This window comes from Chrysochloris asiatica, unplaced genomic scaffold, assembly GCF_000296735.1.
Source record: "Chrysochloris asiatica unplaced genomic scaffold, ChrAsi1.0 scaffold00100, whole genome shotgun sequence".
NCBI classification, from domain to species: Eukaryota; Metazoa; Chordata; class Mammalia; order Afrosoricida; family Chrysochloridae; genus Chrysochloris; species Chrysochloris asiatica.
The window spans coordinates 9,884,891-9,902,538 of record NW_006408618.1 but is presented as its reverse complement, the minus strand read 5'-3'; the positions used below and the strand labels follow the sequence as shown (position 1 = coordinate 9,902,538).

Sequence of the window (17,648 nt, the reverse complement as noted above, 5' to 3'; positions counted from 1 at the left end):
AAAGAAAGATCATCAGGAAAAACCCAAAACAAAAATGTCAGCATGACTGGCTACTACAAGAATAAGCAAGATGTTCACCAGGAAGACATCAAGGCTAGCAATCAAGTGCCTTCGGGACAAACTTCCCTCTAAGACTGAAACTCAAAGGGGACACGCAAACGAGCATGTAAGCTTGCTGGTGACCACATTGGTCTACTGGTGGGTGAAGAAGGGAAAGGCAGCAATGAAGAAATGGGCTGAGTTCAACCACAGTCCATTGAATACTGTTGACCTGGAGATGAGAGAGAGAAGAGGAAGGGCTGGTTGTTCCAAAGTGTGGTGAGAACAGAGGACACTTGAGCCCATGGACAAGGACATAGCTACAGAGGGCTAGAGCTGAGAGTGAAGCATCCAGCTGATATGAAGTGAGGGGAGATGCACAAGAACACCCAAACTTGCAGCAGTGCCAGAGATGGAGGCAGAGATGGGGGCATGGAGAGGGGCAGTGGCTGAGGCTAGGGGGCAGACTTGCAGAATGTGCCCTTTGGAGATGTAAATTATTATATATGCCTGAGTGGGTTTTTTTTGTTGTTGTTGCTTTTTTGTTTGTTTGTTTTAAAAAAGCTAAAATGAATAGAGAGAAATACTGTTAACTGATGGTACATGGAGGGGATTTATAATTATTGTAATGAAACAAGGTGTATGATTTGTTGAATGTAAAACTGATGATGTGCCCTGTAAACTTTCACTTAATCCACAATAAGAAACTTAAAAAAAAAAATTAGCAATTGAGCCATCATCCCAGTTCTCTCACTTTATAGAGGAGGAAATTGAGACCTGGAGCCATCAAATTTCAGCCAAAGTCATACAAGTAGGTAATAGAGCTGGGGTTTGAACTTGAGATGCTATACTTTGATCAGATGTCTTTCTACATGTACTATCTTTAAAAGCAATCTGCCAAATGAAACATTCTTCCCAGCATAATATATGTTTCTCTTATATTGCTAGTAAATATATATTTGTTACTATAGATACACAGAGCTACCTACTTTTACAATACTTCACAGATTATATTATGTTCTTCCACAGTATGACTGTTCATGTAGGAATTATACAGTAGTTCAATCAACAAACGTTGATCACCTACCTACTATGTACCATGAAGTCCTTGTGTGGCGTTGTGGGTTAATGTGCTGGACTGCAAAGTCGGTTTGAACCGCAAAGTCGGCGGTTCAAGGTCACGAGCTGCTCTTCAGAAACCCTATACAGGGTTGCTATGGGTCGGAACCAACTTCACAGCACTTAACAACAACTATGTTCCAGGTCCAATACTAGGAAGGCATCGGGAGCATGAATACTGCAAGGTTTTGGCCTGACTACAATAGGAAATATTCCACGGATTTGCAAAAGTTAGTGTGGGATCATTTAACATTGAATTATTTGTGGTGCTGTAGGATAAACACTCGACTGTAAAGGCGGTTTGAACCTCAAGATCGGCGGTTCAAACTCACGAGCCGCTCCTTAGAAATCCTATAGAGGATCGCTATGGGTTGGAAGGGACTCAAAGGCACTTAACAACAATAGTGTTAGTGTAATGGATCCTGTAAGTATAAGAAAATTAATAACAATTGAACTATAGCAAAATACTAGAATATGTAGACACGAATGCCTTTTCTTTTCATTTAGGATTTTACACGTGCCGAAGGCCCTAGAATCGTTATTTAATATTGCCAAGTGTGATGCTACTGTAGGGTAAGCTCTGGACAGCTAACCACAGGTTGGCGGTTCAAACCCATCAGCCACTCCTTGGAAACCCTATACAGGGTTGCTGTGAGCTTTGGAACTGACTCTTGGCACTTATCAACAAGATGTGTGGTGTTAAATGTTGTTGTTGTCGTTGTTAAGTACCGTGGAGTAGGACTCATAGTGACCCTGTACAGGGTTTCCGAGGCTGTAAATCTTTACGGGAGCAGAACTCCTCATCTTTCTTCCGCGGAAGCGCTGGTAGTTTCCGAACTGCTGACCTTAGGGTTGTCAGACAGCCTCATAACCACTACGTAACCCACCAACAACCAAGATTAAATCTCGTGATCTATTTTCCTTTTATTAGTTTCCCCACCAGCCGACTCCATCTCTAGGGAGGCCTGGGGAGATGGGTGCCTCAGTGGCCTCGTGGTTCTGTACTTCTCGCCTGGGCTGTGTCTGAAGAACAAGCACCACGAGCGGATCTGAGGCACAGTGCCGGCTCCCGAGCGGCTCCTATGGGGACGTTCTTCCGCGCTCTTGGACACGGCGGGGCGTGGCCGGCTCTGTCCCGCCCTTCCTGCAGCGCAGTCTCATACTCCTCGCCTCGGGATTCACTTCGCAGGCCATGGCGGCTGCTTGGGGACGGTGCTTCCCTCGAGCGTGGCTCTACAGGTGCAAGTCTGACTTTTTCCTGAGCTCCAAAAAGCAGCCCTGAGGTCTGCGGTGGGGAAGATCCGAGTCACCCGGCCCTTGTTCTCTTGTTCTTTGTTGCAGGAGAGCCAGACAGGGCAGCGGTCGACTATACAGGGCCGCGATTTGTACTGAGTTGAAGCAGCCCCTGGCCGTTGAAGAGGTCGACCCCTGCCCTATCCGTTCTCACGAGGTGGGTGACGGGGCTATCCTCTCCTCCCCCTTCCCTCACGATAAACTTTGGTGCTCCTTGCGCCAGCCCTCTGTAGCCATACCCTGCAGATTTACATCCTGAATGAGTCCCCAATTGCTCAGCTAGGAGATTGGAGCGACCCAGTACGGAGTTCAAAGTTCGCAAACAGGCCTAAAACGTTAAAGGACAACTATTCCCTTAATGCTCAAAAAACTAGCCTCTCTCTGAATGCCCCAGAGCTGTTGCCTTAGAAACAGGGAATTCTGATTTGTACACTACTTTGCATAACCACCCGCAGTTAATTGGTTTAACGGATAAAGGGACTCCATTGCTTCCTTTGTTCCTTTCCAGTATCAGCTTTTTCTAATTATCTGTCTGCCCCCCCCCCCAAAAAAAAAGCCTGATACGCCCCTGTATTTTCTTGTGAATAGATGCCCTATTATGTAGTATACGCAATGATTTGGGTGGAGTTAGTTCTGGGTTGTGGGTAGTTCCACTAGGTCTCTTCACCTCTCTGGGGACACAGTGGAATCTGGTGTGAAAAAGGTGAACTTTTGAAAAGGTGAAGCAGGCAGTGATCCTCAGTGTTGGGGGACCACTGGTGACCAGGCAGAAAGTCCCACTAAACATGGACCTTTGTTGAAAACAGGTTCCAATAGGTTCATTCTGGTTCAGCCCCCTGCTGAGATACCTGATTTCCACCCCAGATACACTGAATCGGAATTTACATTTTAACAAAATCGGTCCTCTATAGAGAGCTCTGGAGTCCTGGTGTGGCGCTGTGGCCTAATGCGTCAGACTACAAAGTCGTTTGAACTGCAAGGTCGGTGGTTCGAGCTCACCAGCTGCTCCTTCGAAACGCTATACGGGGTCGCTATGGGTCGGAATCGACTTGATGGTACTTAACAACAACAAAATAGAGCTCTGGTAGCATTGTTGTTATGTGCCATGGAGTCGGTTCCGACCCATAGCGACCCTGTACAGGGTTTCCGAGGCTGTAAATATGTACAGGAGCAGAAAGCCTCATCTTTCTCCCGCGGAACAGCTGATACATTTGAACTGCTCTCCTTGCGGCTCGCAGCCGGATTCATAACCACTACACTACCAGAGCTCCTTAATAGTTACTAATTGGGCTGCGAACCACAAGGTCAGTAGTTCGAAACCACCAGCTGTTATGCAGGAGAAAGATGAGGCTTTCTGCTCCCATAAAGATTTACATCCTCGGAAAGCTCTCACGGAGTCGCTATGAGTCGAAACTGACTCTACATCACATCACCAGCCAACCAACCATAGAGCTAGAATATATTAAATATCTATAAGAATCACTTAGGGATCTTGTTAAAATGTAGGTTTGATCTGCCCTCTCTTACTTGAATTTAATTGGCCCAATATGTACCCTCGGAAACCACTGTTTTGATTGGACCTTTTTGTGAAGTTACCCTAATCAGACAAAAGTGTATTACTGAGAAAACTTGTCTGCAGCCATCCATGATCACAGAGACATATTTAAACGCCTTTTCTTTGAAACAAACTCCTGCTTGTATGAACTAGAACCTTAGTAGCCATAAGCTTTGACTTACCCTCTTAATTGAATGGCCTTCATCTCCATCAATGTTTCCTGTTTGGCTCTGTTGCCTCATTTTTCTTTGTAGGTCAGAGTTGATGTCCATTTCTGTGGGGTTAACTTTGCTGATATATTGGTGTGCCGTGGCCAGTATCAGGATAGGCCCTGTCTTCCCTTCACTCCTGGTGAGTATGAGGGGACCAAGTGACTGCTTCGGAGAAGGAGAATACAGAGAGTTTCCAGAACCCAGCATTCATCCCAGGCAGTGCTCTGCCATCGGTGCTAGTCAGTGATATCTTAATTTTGAGAATTAGAATCCCTAGATTTGGAACCCATGAGGGCAGGTTCTGTGTCTGTCTTGCTGAATATTATATCTCTCTGGTCTAGATCACAGTAGAAATTCAAGAAGTAATTTAAAATTGAATAAATGAATGAATGAATTTTCACATGCTGAAAAAATGGTTTCTGGGGTTTTGATGTCATTCTCCTGTAACTTCAGAAGTGGGGAGGCAGCATCAACATCAGCCCAAAGCTGATTCCTGTGGCGGCTAAGGTCAGACATCACTCCACATTCTTTCCTCCTTTACCAATTCTGACACCAACCATCCCTCCCGCAACGCTCTACTTCTCAACTGGGTTTGATAATTCAGAGACAATAGACATGGTCATGAGGTTTATTAGAGAAGCTAAGGAGTCTTGATGTGGCGCTGTGGGCTAATGCACTAGACTGCAAAGTCAGTTTGAACCACAAGGTCAGTGGTTCAAGCTCACCAGTCACTCTTCAGAAATCCTATACAGGGTCTCTGTGGGTTGGAACTGACTAGATGGCACTTAACAACAACAACATGTTATAGTTCAGAGTTAGAAATGGTCAGGGCACAGTTCTTCCAGTCAGGACAGCCTCTACTCAGCCATAATCATAGGCAGGCCTCTCTCTGGCCCTCAGCTCCTTGGCCTGGCCTCTGCTCTGCTCCAGCAATGTTACAAAGCTTTTTTTTTTAAGAATTGCTGATGAATGCCAAAGGACTCTCCATTATGCTGTTAGCCTCAGCTTTAGCTCCTCAATTAAGTGCCTGGAGGCACCCCATTCTACAAGTGTGCCTCCTACCCAAAGCCACATAGCTTTACTTGCTCTGTGGATTGGGAAGCTCAATGTGCTGTCCGATGCTCTGATTCTTGGTTCTACTGCTGCTGTTGCTCTGCCGTTCCTCTGTGTCACAGCTCTCTGTCCCTGGGTCAAGGACGTTCAGTGCTCAGGGATCTTGGGGTCCAAAGAATGTGCTCCATTCCTGGTTCTTCTTCCTTGATGTTAATGAGATTCCCCCCTATCCTGCTTCTGAGATGGCTCCTTTTAAACCTAGCAGGATGACAAAATTGACCAATTCCCTTGTCAGATTTCTAAGTTTTTATAAACACAATTAACTCTGTTAGCAGTCATTCACAACTGAATCATATCATCCTATCAGCATCATCTTCCACTTTCTCTTACCTAGACCCATCATGAAAAAAATTGTTTGGTGGGAGCCACAAAGTGTATAAGGAGTCCTGGCAGTATAGTGGGTTACATGTGCAAAGTCAGCAGTTCGAATCTGCCAGTCACTCCATGGGAAAAAGATGAGACTTTCTGCTCCCATAAAGTTTTACAGCCTCTGAAACCCTTTTTCAGGGTCACTATGAGTCGGAACCTGCTTGACAGCACACCACCACCACTACCATAAAGACTATGACTAGAAGAGCCATAGGAGTAATTCACTGCACTGGAGATGTCATTATGTTCACCAGAATTTTGCTTTTCTAAACCATCAGTGACCTTTGTCATTCCCTTCCCGTCCTTCATGGTGTCTGCAACTTTGTTGCTCACCTAAGGATCAGGAACATCCGTTTGCAGCTAAAACTTCAGTCATCACAAACACATTTCCAAAGAAACCTAATGTCACAGGATTAGAAAGAAAAAGTGAAGTTCTGGTGTGATGCCGTGGGTTAATGTGCTAGACTACAAGGTTGGTTTGAACTGCACGGTTGATGGTCCAAGCTTACCAGCTGCTCCTTAGAAACCCTATACAGGGTCATTATGAGTTGGAACTGACTCAATGGCACTTAACAACAGAAAGAAAAAAATAGAAGAGTTTATATCTTTCTTAGGAGTCCAATGCCTGATTTTCATTAGTCCCAATCTTAGTGCATTTAGATTATGAATATGTATGCAAATTACTTTTTTTTTTTAAATTAAATTTACTTAACCTACAAGTAAAGTTTTGGTGTGGCGCTGTGGGTTAATGCGCTGGACTGCAAAGTCACTTTGAACCACAAGGTTGGCAGTTCAAGTTTACCAGCTGCTCCTTGGAAACCCTATACAGGGTCGCTATGGGTTGGCACCAACTTGATGGCACTTAACAACAACATTAAGTATAGTTTAGCAAGTATACAGTACACATACGAGGGGGATTCAAAATGTTTGTTGAAAAATGGCATTATTTTTCAATTTCGCTTTTCTATAAGCTTTTTGAAGTCCTCTTGTATATTCAATTTACATATATATACTATGAAGGATGCAGTGATTATATAATAATCAGCTGTGTTTTGGCCTTAGAGTGTTTGGTTGTTCCACAGTAATTAGAACCACTTCCCTGTTTGCATTTCTGACGTGCTGGGTAGGGTGGAAGATGTCATACTTAGTTTAGTTATCCCTCTGGCAGCCTAAGTGGGAAATGCATGATCATTAAATTCAGAAATTTCAGAGGTAGAAGAGGAAAGGACAGGCAATATCATTTCATTCAACTGAACCAGGTACTGTATGAATAAATATCGTCGTGTCCTTTTGGGCCTTGTAGTCCAACAGAGGAGGTATGGGTAAGTACAATATGATAAACTTTGTAATTGGGATGTTCGGAAAGCATACGACCCCAGAGATGACACTGAAAAGGACATTTACAACCTGCTAATTGGTGTGCTTTTGTACATTTTTGAAATTTCCATTGTGTCATAATAAGAAGTGATAGTGGTGGTGGTGGTTGTGTGCCACCGAGTTAGTTCTGACTCGTACGACACTGCATAGGGTTACTCAGACTGTAAATCTTTGCGGAAGCAGAAAACCTCATATTTCTCTCACAGAGTGACTGGCAATTTTGAACTACTGACCTTGTGGTTAACAGCCAGCTTTGTAATCCATTACACTACCAGGGCTCCTTACAATAAATTGTTGTTAAGTGCCATCGAGTCGGTTCCAACCCATAGTGGCCCTGTATATGGTTTCTGAGGAGCAGCTAGTGAGCTTGAACCACCGACCTTGCGGTTTAAACGGCTTTGAAGTCTGGTGTATTAACCCTCAGCGCCACACCAGGACTCCAGGACTAGAGGATCATAAAATCTTCCACATTTCTAGCTTTGGGTACAACATACTCTTTACCCTGGGTGTGGGGTGGTGGCCCATTGATTAGGATTTTCTCATCTCCCTGTGCTATGCTTATAGAGAACCTAATCTTTTAAACAATTTGTTTTAGGAATGGAATTTTCTGGCACAGTATTGGACATAGGCACAGATGTCAGCACAGTGAAAGAGGTAAATTCCTTGAAATCTAGGGAATCGATGTGTGTATAGCTGTGAGAAATGTGCTAAGCAGCAGTGCACTAAAGGTGAGGAGCAGTCTTGGTTCTCCTGGCCTTTGCCAGGAGACAGTAAAGGGAAACCAAGAGGAAGGGGGGATAAACTCATTCTGAATAGGGGGAAGGAAGCTATGGAAGTTCCTGGCTTCATTAAACTTTTTATTGTGAATAAAGGGCAGCACCTCCATCTTTAGTGATTGAGAGAGTTGGACATTTCTAAGTTTTAACCTCTTGTGAAAGAAGTTACCACTGGAATTCTGATTCATATCAACCTTTTCAGATTACTCAGATTGGTTTGTCACTCTGGTGGGGCATTGAGAAAATGGTTAGTTTATTTATAAAACAATTCACTCTGAATAAATAATTAGATGTGGGCTTTGTGGTTGTTTTCTTTATGAATTTAGGAAGAGGTGGATGGCAAGTCTGCATCGTTGAACGAACCCTTAATGCTGTGTTCCTTTCAGGGGGATCGGGTTATTGGTGTTAGTGGCTTCTATGGTATGGCTGAAGAATGCATTACTCACCAGAAGGTATTCCTACTGCTCATTATCAGTGTTTGGAGAATATTTTCTCATGTCTTTTCTTTCTTAAATTTCTACCTGTCCTCCCAGACTCCTCTTCTTAGTATTGTTTTTGTTTAGTACTGTTGGAGTTGGTTCTGACTCAAAGCAAGGAAGCAGCTGGTGGGTGTGAACCACTGACCTTGCTGTTAGCAGTCAAGCGCTTATCCTACAGTGCCACACCAGGACCCTTTGTATTAATTTGGTCATATCTTATTTCTCAGCCAAGCATGTCTTTCTGTCTTTCTTTCAAATGCTAAACCCTAAGTGTGACAACCCTTGCACAGAGTTTGTTTGTGTGGAGTGACTTAATGAAGAGGATATTTTGTTTTCTGAGTCCTGGAGCAATTGGCTGTTTTCCAAATTGGACTTATAGTTAGGTAGTTTTGGTAGAAAAACTGGTTTGGGGCATTGAGCTGAATGTAATGGGCTTCTCCCTAGCCTGAAGCTTGTGAAAGAGATAGCCCTGGGAAGGGAGCCAGCCTGGGTGGCCTGGTAGGGTTGTGCAAAATATGAATGGTGCCCCCTAGTGGTGTACATATACAACTCTCCCCCCCCCCCCCCCCCCCCCCCCCACAGCTTTGCTGAGACAGTCTTTTGTTCCATTCTCCATAAGTTGCCTCTTTCCTGAGCCAATTGCTATCCTTAGGATTTTTGAATCTTATTATAGCCAAATTATGAACCCTGCCAGAGATTATTTGGTCTTGATTTTTACTGGGCTTGGTTACTGGCGTATATTTTCCTTTGCAAACCACTCACTCAGTCAAGCTATACTGTTTACTGAGCAACCTTTCAGACCAGGTACATGAGTTTGAACCAAGTCATTGTTATTTCTTTTTATAGACACTGTGGAAGATTCCAGAAAGGGTTTCCTTCCAAGAAGCTGCTGCCCTGCCTGTATCTTATGGCACTGCTATTTTGGCCTTGGAACATCGGGCCCGTACCCAGCCTGGGTAAGGGTTGTAGAGACAGTACAGGGCTAGTTGGTACCCTCTTATCCCAGAAATGCCTACCAGACCCTGGCTCCTTCCTTTCCCCATCCTTCAGGTTCTGTTCAGTTTGGCTGATTAAAGGCCAGGTCTGGAGTCTGTTCACTGTGGGGTCATCCTTCTGCCTGGAGGGAATGGTAGATTGTGAACTTCACCAGCAAGAATTTGGAAAATTATCTCTCTCAAACCTGATCTATCTGAAGAACACCTTGTGCAAAACCTTTAAGTTTAGCGAACTGGTGTGATGAAAATCACTTTGCTCTGGTTTTTAATGGGAGGCTTGTGGTATTTGTATCTCAGTGAGATTGAGTTGGATATGCCCAACTTGACCATTTCAAACTCAAAGCTGTTGGAGTTTTCTACTTTTCCATGAGCATACATACTACCTCTTTCTGTGTGTGTGTGAGCCTCAGGATTGCTCCAAAGAGATGGGTTTAATTGAGTAGTGTTTATTATGAGAATAGTTTTAGGACTGAATTTCTGAGGCAGAAATTGGAGCAGTAGTTCAAAGGAAGGGTTGAACTAACACAAGGGAGAGGCTACCGCAAGAAACTAAGGACTCACTCTCCCTGGAAGTCTTCAGACCCACACCAAATTAGCACTGGTCTAGAAGTCACATCCATAACCCAGTCCTGATATCAAGGAACGGATGTACGTGAAAGGTTGAAGGAAATGACTTTGGTGTTCTCTTCTTGCTTGCTGTATTCCAGCTCTAAAGTGTACCTGAATTCACCTTTCAGGATGGTCTGTGGAAGCTTTTGAAGTAACATTTGTCTTTTTCTGCCACAGAGAGACTGTCTTAGTGACGGCAGCAGCTGGAGCCACAGGCCTTGCAGTGATAGATGTGGCAACAAATGTTCTTCAGGCCAAGGTATTTGCACGCTAAATTCTCCAATAAAACACATACACACACCTCAGTTTTCAAACATGGGATATAGTCATTCATTTATTAAAAATCAAGTACAGGTACTAGAGACATAAATAACCTAGAGTAAGAATCCTGGTGTGGAGCTGTAGGATAAGCACTGGACTGTGAACCACAAGGTCAGCAGTTCAAACCCACCAGCAGTTCCTCTGAAATCCTGTACAGGGTCGCTATGAGTTGGAACTGACTTGCCGGCACTTTACAGCAATCACAGTGTTTTGCCATCTCCAGTAAAACCTATGAAAGTCAGAATTTGTGTATGGCTGTCAGAGAAGGACCACTCAAACATTTTACACTAAAATGAACAATAGGAACGTGGTAAGACTCTATACCCTACCAAAGTGGAAAACCTGTGAGACCTGGAACAACAAAGCAGTCCTGTTGAGTTCCAGCTCTCACATGTTTCATTGTATTTGCTTACAGAATCGTGAGGGGCACCTATGATATAAATCATTTGCCCTTTCAGTTATTAAAATCTATTGTTGTTAAGTGCTGTCAAGTCGATTCCAACTCACAGTGACCCTGTATAGGGTTTCCAAAGAGTGGCTGGTGAGTTTGCACCACTGACCTTGTGGTTCAAATTGAACGTGTAATCCAGTGCTTTATTCCATAGATCCACACCAGGACTCTTAACAAGATCCAATTAACTTTATGGCTTTTTCAGATGCTATTCGCTCTACCTGCAATATTCTGAACTGTCTCTTCCTGTGCTTCGTATTTAAACTCAATCTCATAGCACCTTACACTTCTGTCTCATGGTACACATGTAAGTTTGTGCTTACTTCTTTACTTGTGTCATTATTTGATTGGTGTCTCTCTCCTATCAGAATGTAATCCCCAGGAAGGTAAGGCAAGTGCCTTTTTGGCTTATCATTGTGGTCCTGGCACCTAGCATGGAGCCTGCAACATAGTAAGCACTCAATAACTGTTTCTTAAATGAATGAATGACGTAACTGTCCAGTTGTGCAATGTAAGAAAATGGACTTGTTGGAGTAGGTGCACATTTAAACTGACCTTACAAGGATTAGTAGCAATAAAATAGGGGAAGAACAGAGGTGAAGGTCATTTTTAGTGGTGGGAAAGCGCAGTAGGAGACAGAGAAAAGTGAACTAGCATGATGCATTCAGGGAACTGCAAATAGCATGTCTGGAATAAAGGACCTGTGGATTGTAATGCCACAGAAGTGAGGAAGAATTTGAGCATTTACCACACTTATTTAATCTGTATAGAAGAAGCTCTGGTAGTGTAGTGGGTTACACATTGAATTAATAACTGCAAGGTCAGCAGTTCAAGTCCACTAGCAGTGCTGAGGGAGAATGATGAGACTTTCTGCTCTGTAAAGATTTACAAACTCCAAAACACTATACAGAGTCGCTATGTGTGAGAACCGACTTGATGGCACACAACCACCATTCAGTCTGTATGCTGAAAATAATGTGAGAAGCAGGAAGAATGTGGCATCCAGATTGGAGAAAAGCTCATTAACAACCAGCGATAATGCAGGTGATACACGTTTGCTTATTGGAAGTGAAGAGGACTTGAAATACTTACTAATAAAGATCAAAGACTATAGCCTTACATTGTACCTCAATGTAAATTAATCAAAAATACTCACAACTGGACCAATAAATAACATCATAATAAGTGAAGAAAGATTGAAGTTGCTAAAGACTTCATTTTGCTTGCATCCACAATCAACACTCATGGAAACAGCAGTCAAGAAATTAAACGACATATTGCATTAAACAAATCTGTTGCAAAAGACTTCTTTAAAATGTTAAAAAGCAAAGATGTCACTTTGAGGACTAACGTGCGCCAACCCAAGCCATGATATTTTCTGTAACCTCATAAGAATGTGTAAGTTGGACAGTGAATAAGGAAGACTGTAGAAGGATTGATGCATTGAATTATGGTGTTGGAGGAGAATATTGACAGTATCATGGACAGATGATCAAACTGTCTTAGAAGAAGTGCAGACAGAATGCTTCTTAGAAGTGAGGGTGAAGAGGCTTTATCTCTCTCATACTTGAATATGTTGTTAGGAAGTACCAGTCCCTGGAGAAGGATGTCATATTTGGTACAGTGGAGGGTCAGTGAAAAAAGAGGAAAACCTTCAACAAGATGGAATGCCACAATGGCATCAATGGTATGCTCAAATACAACAACAATTGTGAGGATGACACTGAACCAGGCAGTGTTTTTCATGGTATTGTGCATGAGGTCTCTGTAAGTGTCAGAGTTAACTTAGTGGCACTTGACAACAACAACAACATAGGGAGCTACTGAGAATTTCAAGTAGGGAAGTACCATTATCGTCTTTTTTTTTTTTTTAAGCCTACACTGTTACAAACTTTTATTTATAAGTAGGAAAAGTTCACATGAAAACCACCATGGAAAGTACAGTACGTAGTAAGCCATTAGCATAAGATTTTGTGATGATAACCAAGACATACATGCACGTGGGCTATACATGTTTGTACGTACAAGATGGGAGATGTACGTGCTGCATGCAGGAAGCTGTTGTGTCACTATGCCTGGCTCTGTCCGCTGTGTCCCGTTCTCTGATTGGGATTTCTGAACTCTATGGAACCACAGATGCATATGTGGGTTGATGTTGCCCGAATGGACATTATACGGCACATGACTGTATTTCAAAAGTCAGAGGCAGTTGTAGTTTTCCTTTGCGTCTTTAAATCAGAAAAGGGTGATATTAAAGCAGATGAAGCTGTAGGTGACAGGAGTCTCAAACCATCTAAGTGCTGTGGTTTCAATCTGTGTTAGGTATTGTTATGAGGAGACAGGGATTCCTAACAAACAATGACATAAAGTTACATGTTAACTACGATGTTTTCAACATTTCAACTAAGATGATATGAAGATTGGAAAAGTGTGGATGCTTTTACTGAGTAAGCTTGGTATCAGCTACATGGCTCTAGATTGTTTTTTAAAGCTTTGAAATACTTTTTCTTTTTTAAACAATGGGAAGACTAGCTGTGAGGTGGCAGTGATAGGCAACATAAGACAGGCACTTTTAAATCAGCATCTTACACTTTATAATACACTCAACATTTATACACAAATTCAGGTTGACAAGTACAAAAGGCAACGAACCTCAAGCAACAGCATCATCAACTACCTTCAACAGTTTAGACTGTGGTTCCTATTCCCCATTTTCTCAACCCAGAAGGAAACTAAATGTGGACCCACGTGGGAACTTGGCTCAGAAGTCGGAGACGGTGTGTAATTCCGCACATGTCTGGGTTTCTACAGAACTGAACTGAGACTCCATCGCGTTGGCCAGAAGAAAGTCACCCATAGCTGTCTGTGTTTCATTGCTGGTGAAGAACAAACTGCTCAAGTTCTCAAAGCCAGAGTGCATGGTCTGAGTTTCTGTACTATTCACTTGCACTTTGCTTTCTAGTGGAGGTATGCTTTTAGCAACGGAGATCCTTTCTGTTTGGGTCTCTGTATCCGAGGAATCCGTACTCATGAAAAAGCTGGAGTGTTTCAGAATACTTCCCAGAGGCAGGTGAGAGTTACTGTCTAAAAAGTTTAAGTCTGTCTGCGCCTGTGTATCTCAAGGCCTAAGAAGTTAGAGTTCTCCCTACAACTGTAGGACTGAGCAGAGGTGTCTGCAAGTAAGAAGTCTGTTTGGGTTTCTATATCCAGTGATTCTAAGACTAGCTCGGGCTTCATGTTGCTAAGTTCACTCTCTTCCATTTGAGTTTGGGTATTTGATGCCAAAAGGAACTCTTCAATATCAAAGTCGATTCTTGGATTCTTAGCTGGAGCAGATGGGAGCTGTGTGTCAGACCCAGCGTTTGTGTCAGACAAGAGACTTCAGTTATTCAATATCTGAGCAGGAAGACTACTCGACGGTATGTTTTCTAGGTCACTTAACAGATCTATGGTTTGGGTCTGGTTATCTGTCATGTTCTGTGATGGAAGCATACTGTTCTGTGCACTGAAGTTGATAACTAAATCAAGATTTCTACACGTCTTAATTTAGAGTCTGGGTCATCCTGAGGTAACAAGCCATGAGTTACAGTGTTTGCTACTAAACTGTTGCTTATAATATTGTCTGTGGAGACACAGTACAATGAATGGATGCTCTCGAAGATGTCTCTGCACATTACATCTTGGTCCAACTGAGTACGGTCATCTGCAGAACTCGGCATTCCACTGGTCTGCGTTTCTCTGGAGACCCCAGTGGACTGGAGACAGACACCCATGACGGCATCAGTCTGTGTGATTGTCGATGACATAACCTTAGGGTTGGGTGGAAATGTCTGAGTATGAACACTAATGGGTAATGAGACCTGAGAACCGAATGTCAGGTCCGTTTGAGAGCAAGACGATACAGAGTAATCTTGTGCAGAAGGCATGAAGTTTTGTGAGGTGTAAGACAGATCAGATCTGTCTGTATGTTGATAGAAGAAATGCTGTTCTTTTGACAGGTGTCCCCTAGTTGTTGTAAAGTGTTAGACGGACTTTTACCCAAGTTTACTTGAACACCTGTATTAATTGGCTCAATGGCAACAGAATTTACAATTTTTGAAAAAGGAAGGCTCTCCCTAAGAGCACAAGCCTCTGAATCTAGACCGAGAACCAGGGTTCCTATTGACAAGGGAAGTAAATGCAGAGCCCCATGGCAGAGCCTGGAAGATCTATACCTACCACCACAGGCTGGGCTGAGAAGTCCGCCGTAGGCACGAAGACAGGCATTGGGGAAGAACTGCATAACAGGTAGTTAAACCAAAGCCACCTTGGGCTTTGGTACATCAACTTCTGAGGACATCTTGGAGGTGGTGTAAGGGTCTGTTTTCTGGCATGAGAGGGGCAAGAGTCTTCAAAAGAAGCTACTTGCTTGATTTCAGGTTTCTAGGTCTTGAGTGTCTGGTTTAGGGGCTAGTTTAGTGACCAATGATGATTCCATAGTCTTATTGGACAACTTTGGGCTGTGCATGGAGTTTTCCATCTTCCTTTTCTTACTAGGTAGGTGGGTCCCTGTGCTCTGTGGGGATCTCTCGTCCAGTCCAGTAAATGTGTGACTGCAGCACTGTTCTGCTGGTGTAGGGGCAGCCGCACATGCACTGGCAGGTTTTGCTGCAGTCCTTGGCATGCCTCTTCAAGTACCACTCGGTGCCATAGGAATTGCTGCATTTGTGCTTCTTCTCAGTGTGCATCTTTATGAAGTGCTGTTTTATAAGATAAAATTGGGAAGATGGCCTGTCAGGACCTCTAGGGCATCCTTCAACTGGACAACAGTAGAATTTTGGAACCATTTTCAAATGATTATCATCTTTCATATTGCACATTTCACTCTGCAGTGGGGATGAGGCAAGGTAAGGGATGGGGCAAGGTAAGGGTAGTATGGAATCAGGGCAGACTCTTGATAACAACACCTGAAAGAAGGCAGTGGAGGTGATGGATTGAGAAATACTGAGGTGGAAGAAAATATAGAATATGGTACCTGGAGAATTTAAAGGAACTAGGAGTTTGAAGTTAGCTTTGGTTCAGATTCTAGCTCAACTTCAGCTTAATAACATCAGTTTTCTCATCTCAAAATGATACTTCCTTCATAGGGTTATTGTGGGGATATTGCAATTACATGTGCAGAGTACTTATTAGAGGGCATGGCATGTCAATATCTTAATAAAAATATTCATTTATTTGTGCAAATGGTTTGTGCTCAGCTACAGACTGAAACTGTGGTTTGAATCCACCTAGAGTCCTGGTGTGGTGTTGTGAGTTAATGCGCTAGACTGCAAAGTTGGTTTGAACCGCAAAGTTGGCAGTTGAAGCTCACCAGCTGCAACTAGGAAACCGTATACAGGGTTGATATGGGTCAGAACTGACTCTATGGCACTTAACAAAACAACAGTGGTGTTGTGGAACTACTTCTGTAAGATTATAGACGTTGGAAATCCTATAGAGCAGTCTTACTCTGATATACATGAGGTCACAATGAGTTGAAATCAGCCATGGGGTTTTTATTATCATTAGGCCTTAAGTGTTAAGGAGCACTCTAGGTTAACTGGTGGATTTACCATTTATTGAGCTTGAGAACATAGGAGGAAATGCTGAGTTCAGTTTTGGGTGTATTGAATGTGAAGTTCCTGTGAAACATGCTGTTGGGATATACATAAGGCAACTAGATATGTAATCTTGGAGATTAGGTCAGTCTGGAATTTCTTCAGGTGGCATCTCTCATTTTTCATATTAACTTCCTTTTGGGAAAGACGTGAATTCTGAAAGTGATTCCTCATGGGATGTTATTATATTTCATGTTAAAAGGAGGCCTTTGAGTCCCTCAGTTGTTGGGGAGACCATACTTAGTTTCATTGTCTAGAACCATTTACTAACATTTGTAAGAGAATAATCTTTGTTTTAAATAGTTCAAAGAGGCTAGGAATAGACGAAATTCAGACACTGAAGTCATTCCAAACTGTATTTTCTCTAGCAACAATAATGATTTTTTAAAAAAGCAAACAGAAAAAAAAAAAATCCAGATCGTGTTACTGAGCTGTGTGGTTGGAACCGGGCATTTTGATAGCACCTTCTATCCACAAATTTCATATTGCTTTCCAGGGGCTCCCACAGCGATCCTCTTACACTTGGTCCTCACAACACTCCTGAAAGGTGGGTCGTGTCCGTATTTATTATCCCTAGTTCACAAATAAAGAAAGTGAGGCACCGAGAGAGCGACTGCTTCACCTCAGGTCTCCCTGGGACCTAGTGCGAATTGGGGTGAGGTGCCTGGTCCTAATCTGGTGTCTGTGTGCTGTAGCACTGTTGCTAACAGCCTTGTCTGTGAACCACAGCCATTTGAGAATCCCATCAGGGGATTATTTGATGAGTTTCAGCTAGTTACAGATGAGTCTGGACTCTTTTAAGGGCAGTGATGTTCTTAGGGACCCTGGGGGGCACTTAGATGCTAACCAAAAGGTAGGCAGTTTGAATCCTGTAGCTGCTTCATGGGAGAAAGATGTGGCAGTTTGCTTTTATAAACATTTACAGCCTTGGAAACCCTATGAGACAGTTTCATTCTGTCCTGTAGGGTCACTGTGAGTTAGAATCTGGCAATTTTGTTGTTGTTGTTTTTTAATTTAAGGTTTTTATTGTGGATTGAGTGAAAGTTTTCAGGGCACATCATCAGTTTCATATTCAACAATTCATATAACTTGTTTCATTATATTGATTATAATCCTCTCCATATACTATCAGTTAAAAGTATTTCTCTCTATCCACTTGGTTGTTGTTGTCAGGTGCCATCGAGTCGGAATCGACTCATAGCGACCCCATGCACAGCAGAACGAAACAATGTCCCATCCTAGGCCAACCTCACTACTGCTGCCACACTTGACGCTATCAATGATGCCAACTGGCTGATCCATCT

At 43.0% G+C, this 17,648-nt stretch overlaps 1 protein-coding gene and 1 pseudogene across 1 annotated transcript in view; one reads left to right on the top strand and one right to left on the bottom strand.

Moving 5' to 3' along the window:
• Positions 1 to 2,350: 2,350 nt before the first annotated feature.
• Positions 2,351 to 17,648, top strand: part of LOC102824864 (quinone oxidoreductase-like protein 2-like) — a 35,245-nt gene continuing 19,947 nt past the window's right edge. The window contains exons 1-7 of the mRNA XM_006867101.1: positions 2,351 to 2,397; positions 2,500 to 2,608; positions 4,261 to 4,357; positions 7,673 to 7,731; positions 8,240 to 8,305; positions 9,179 to 9,288; positions 10,114 to 10,195. Coding sequence (XP_006867163.1) covers positions 2,351 to 2,397; positions 2,500 to 2,608; positions 4,261 to 4,357; positions 7,673 to 7,731; positions 8,240 to 8,305; positions 9,179 to 9,288; positions 10,114 to 10,195 — 570 coding nt within the window. The remainder of the gene's footprint in view (positions 2,398 to 2,499; positions 2,609 to 4,260; positions 4,358 to 7,672; positions 7,732 to 8,239; positions 8,306 to 9,178; positions 9,289 to 10,113; positions 10,196 to 17,648) is intronic.
• LOC102838472 lies at positions 13,470 to 15,522 on the bottom strand (annotated as a pseudogene).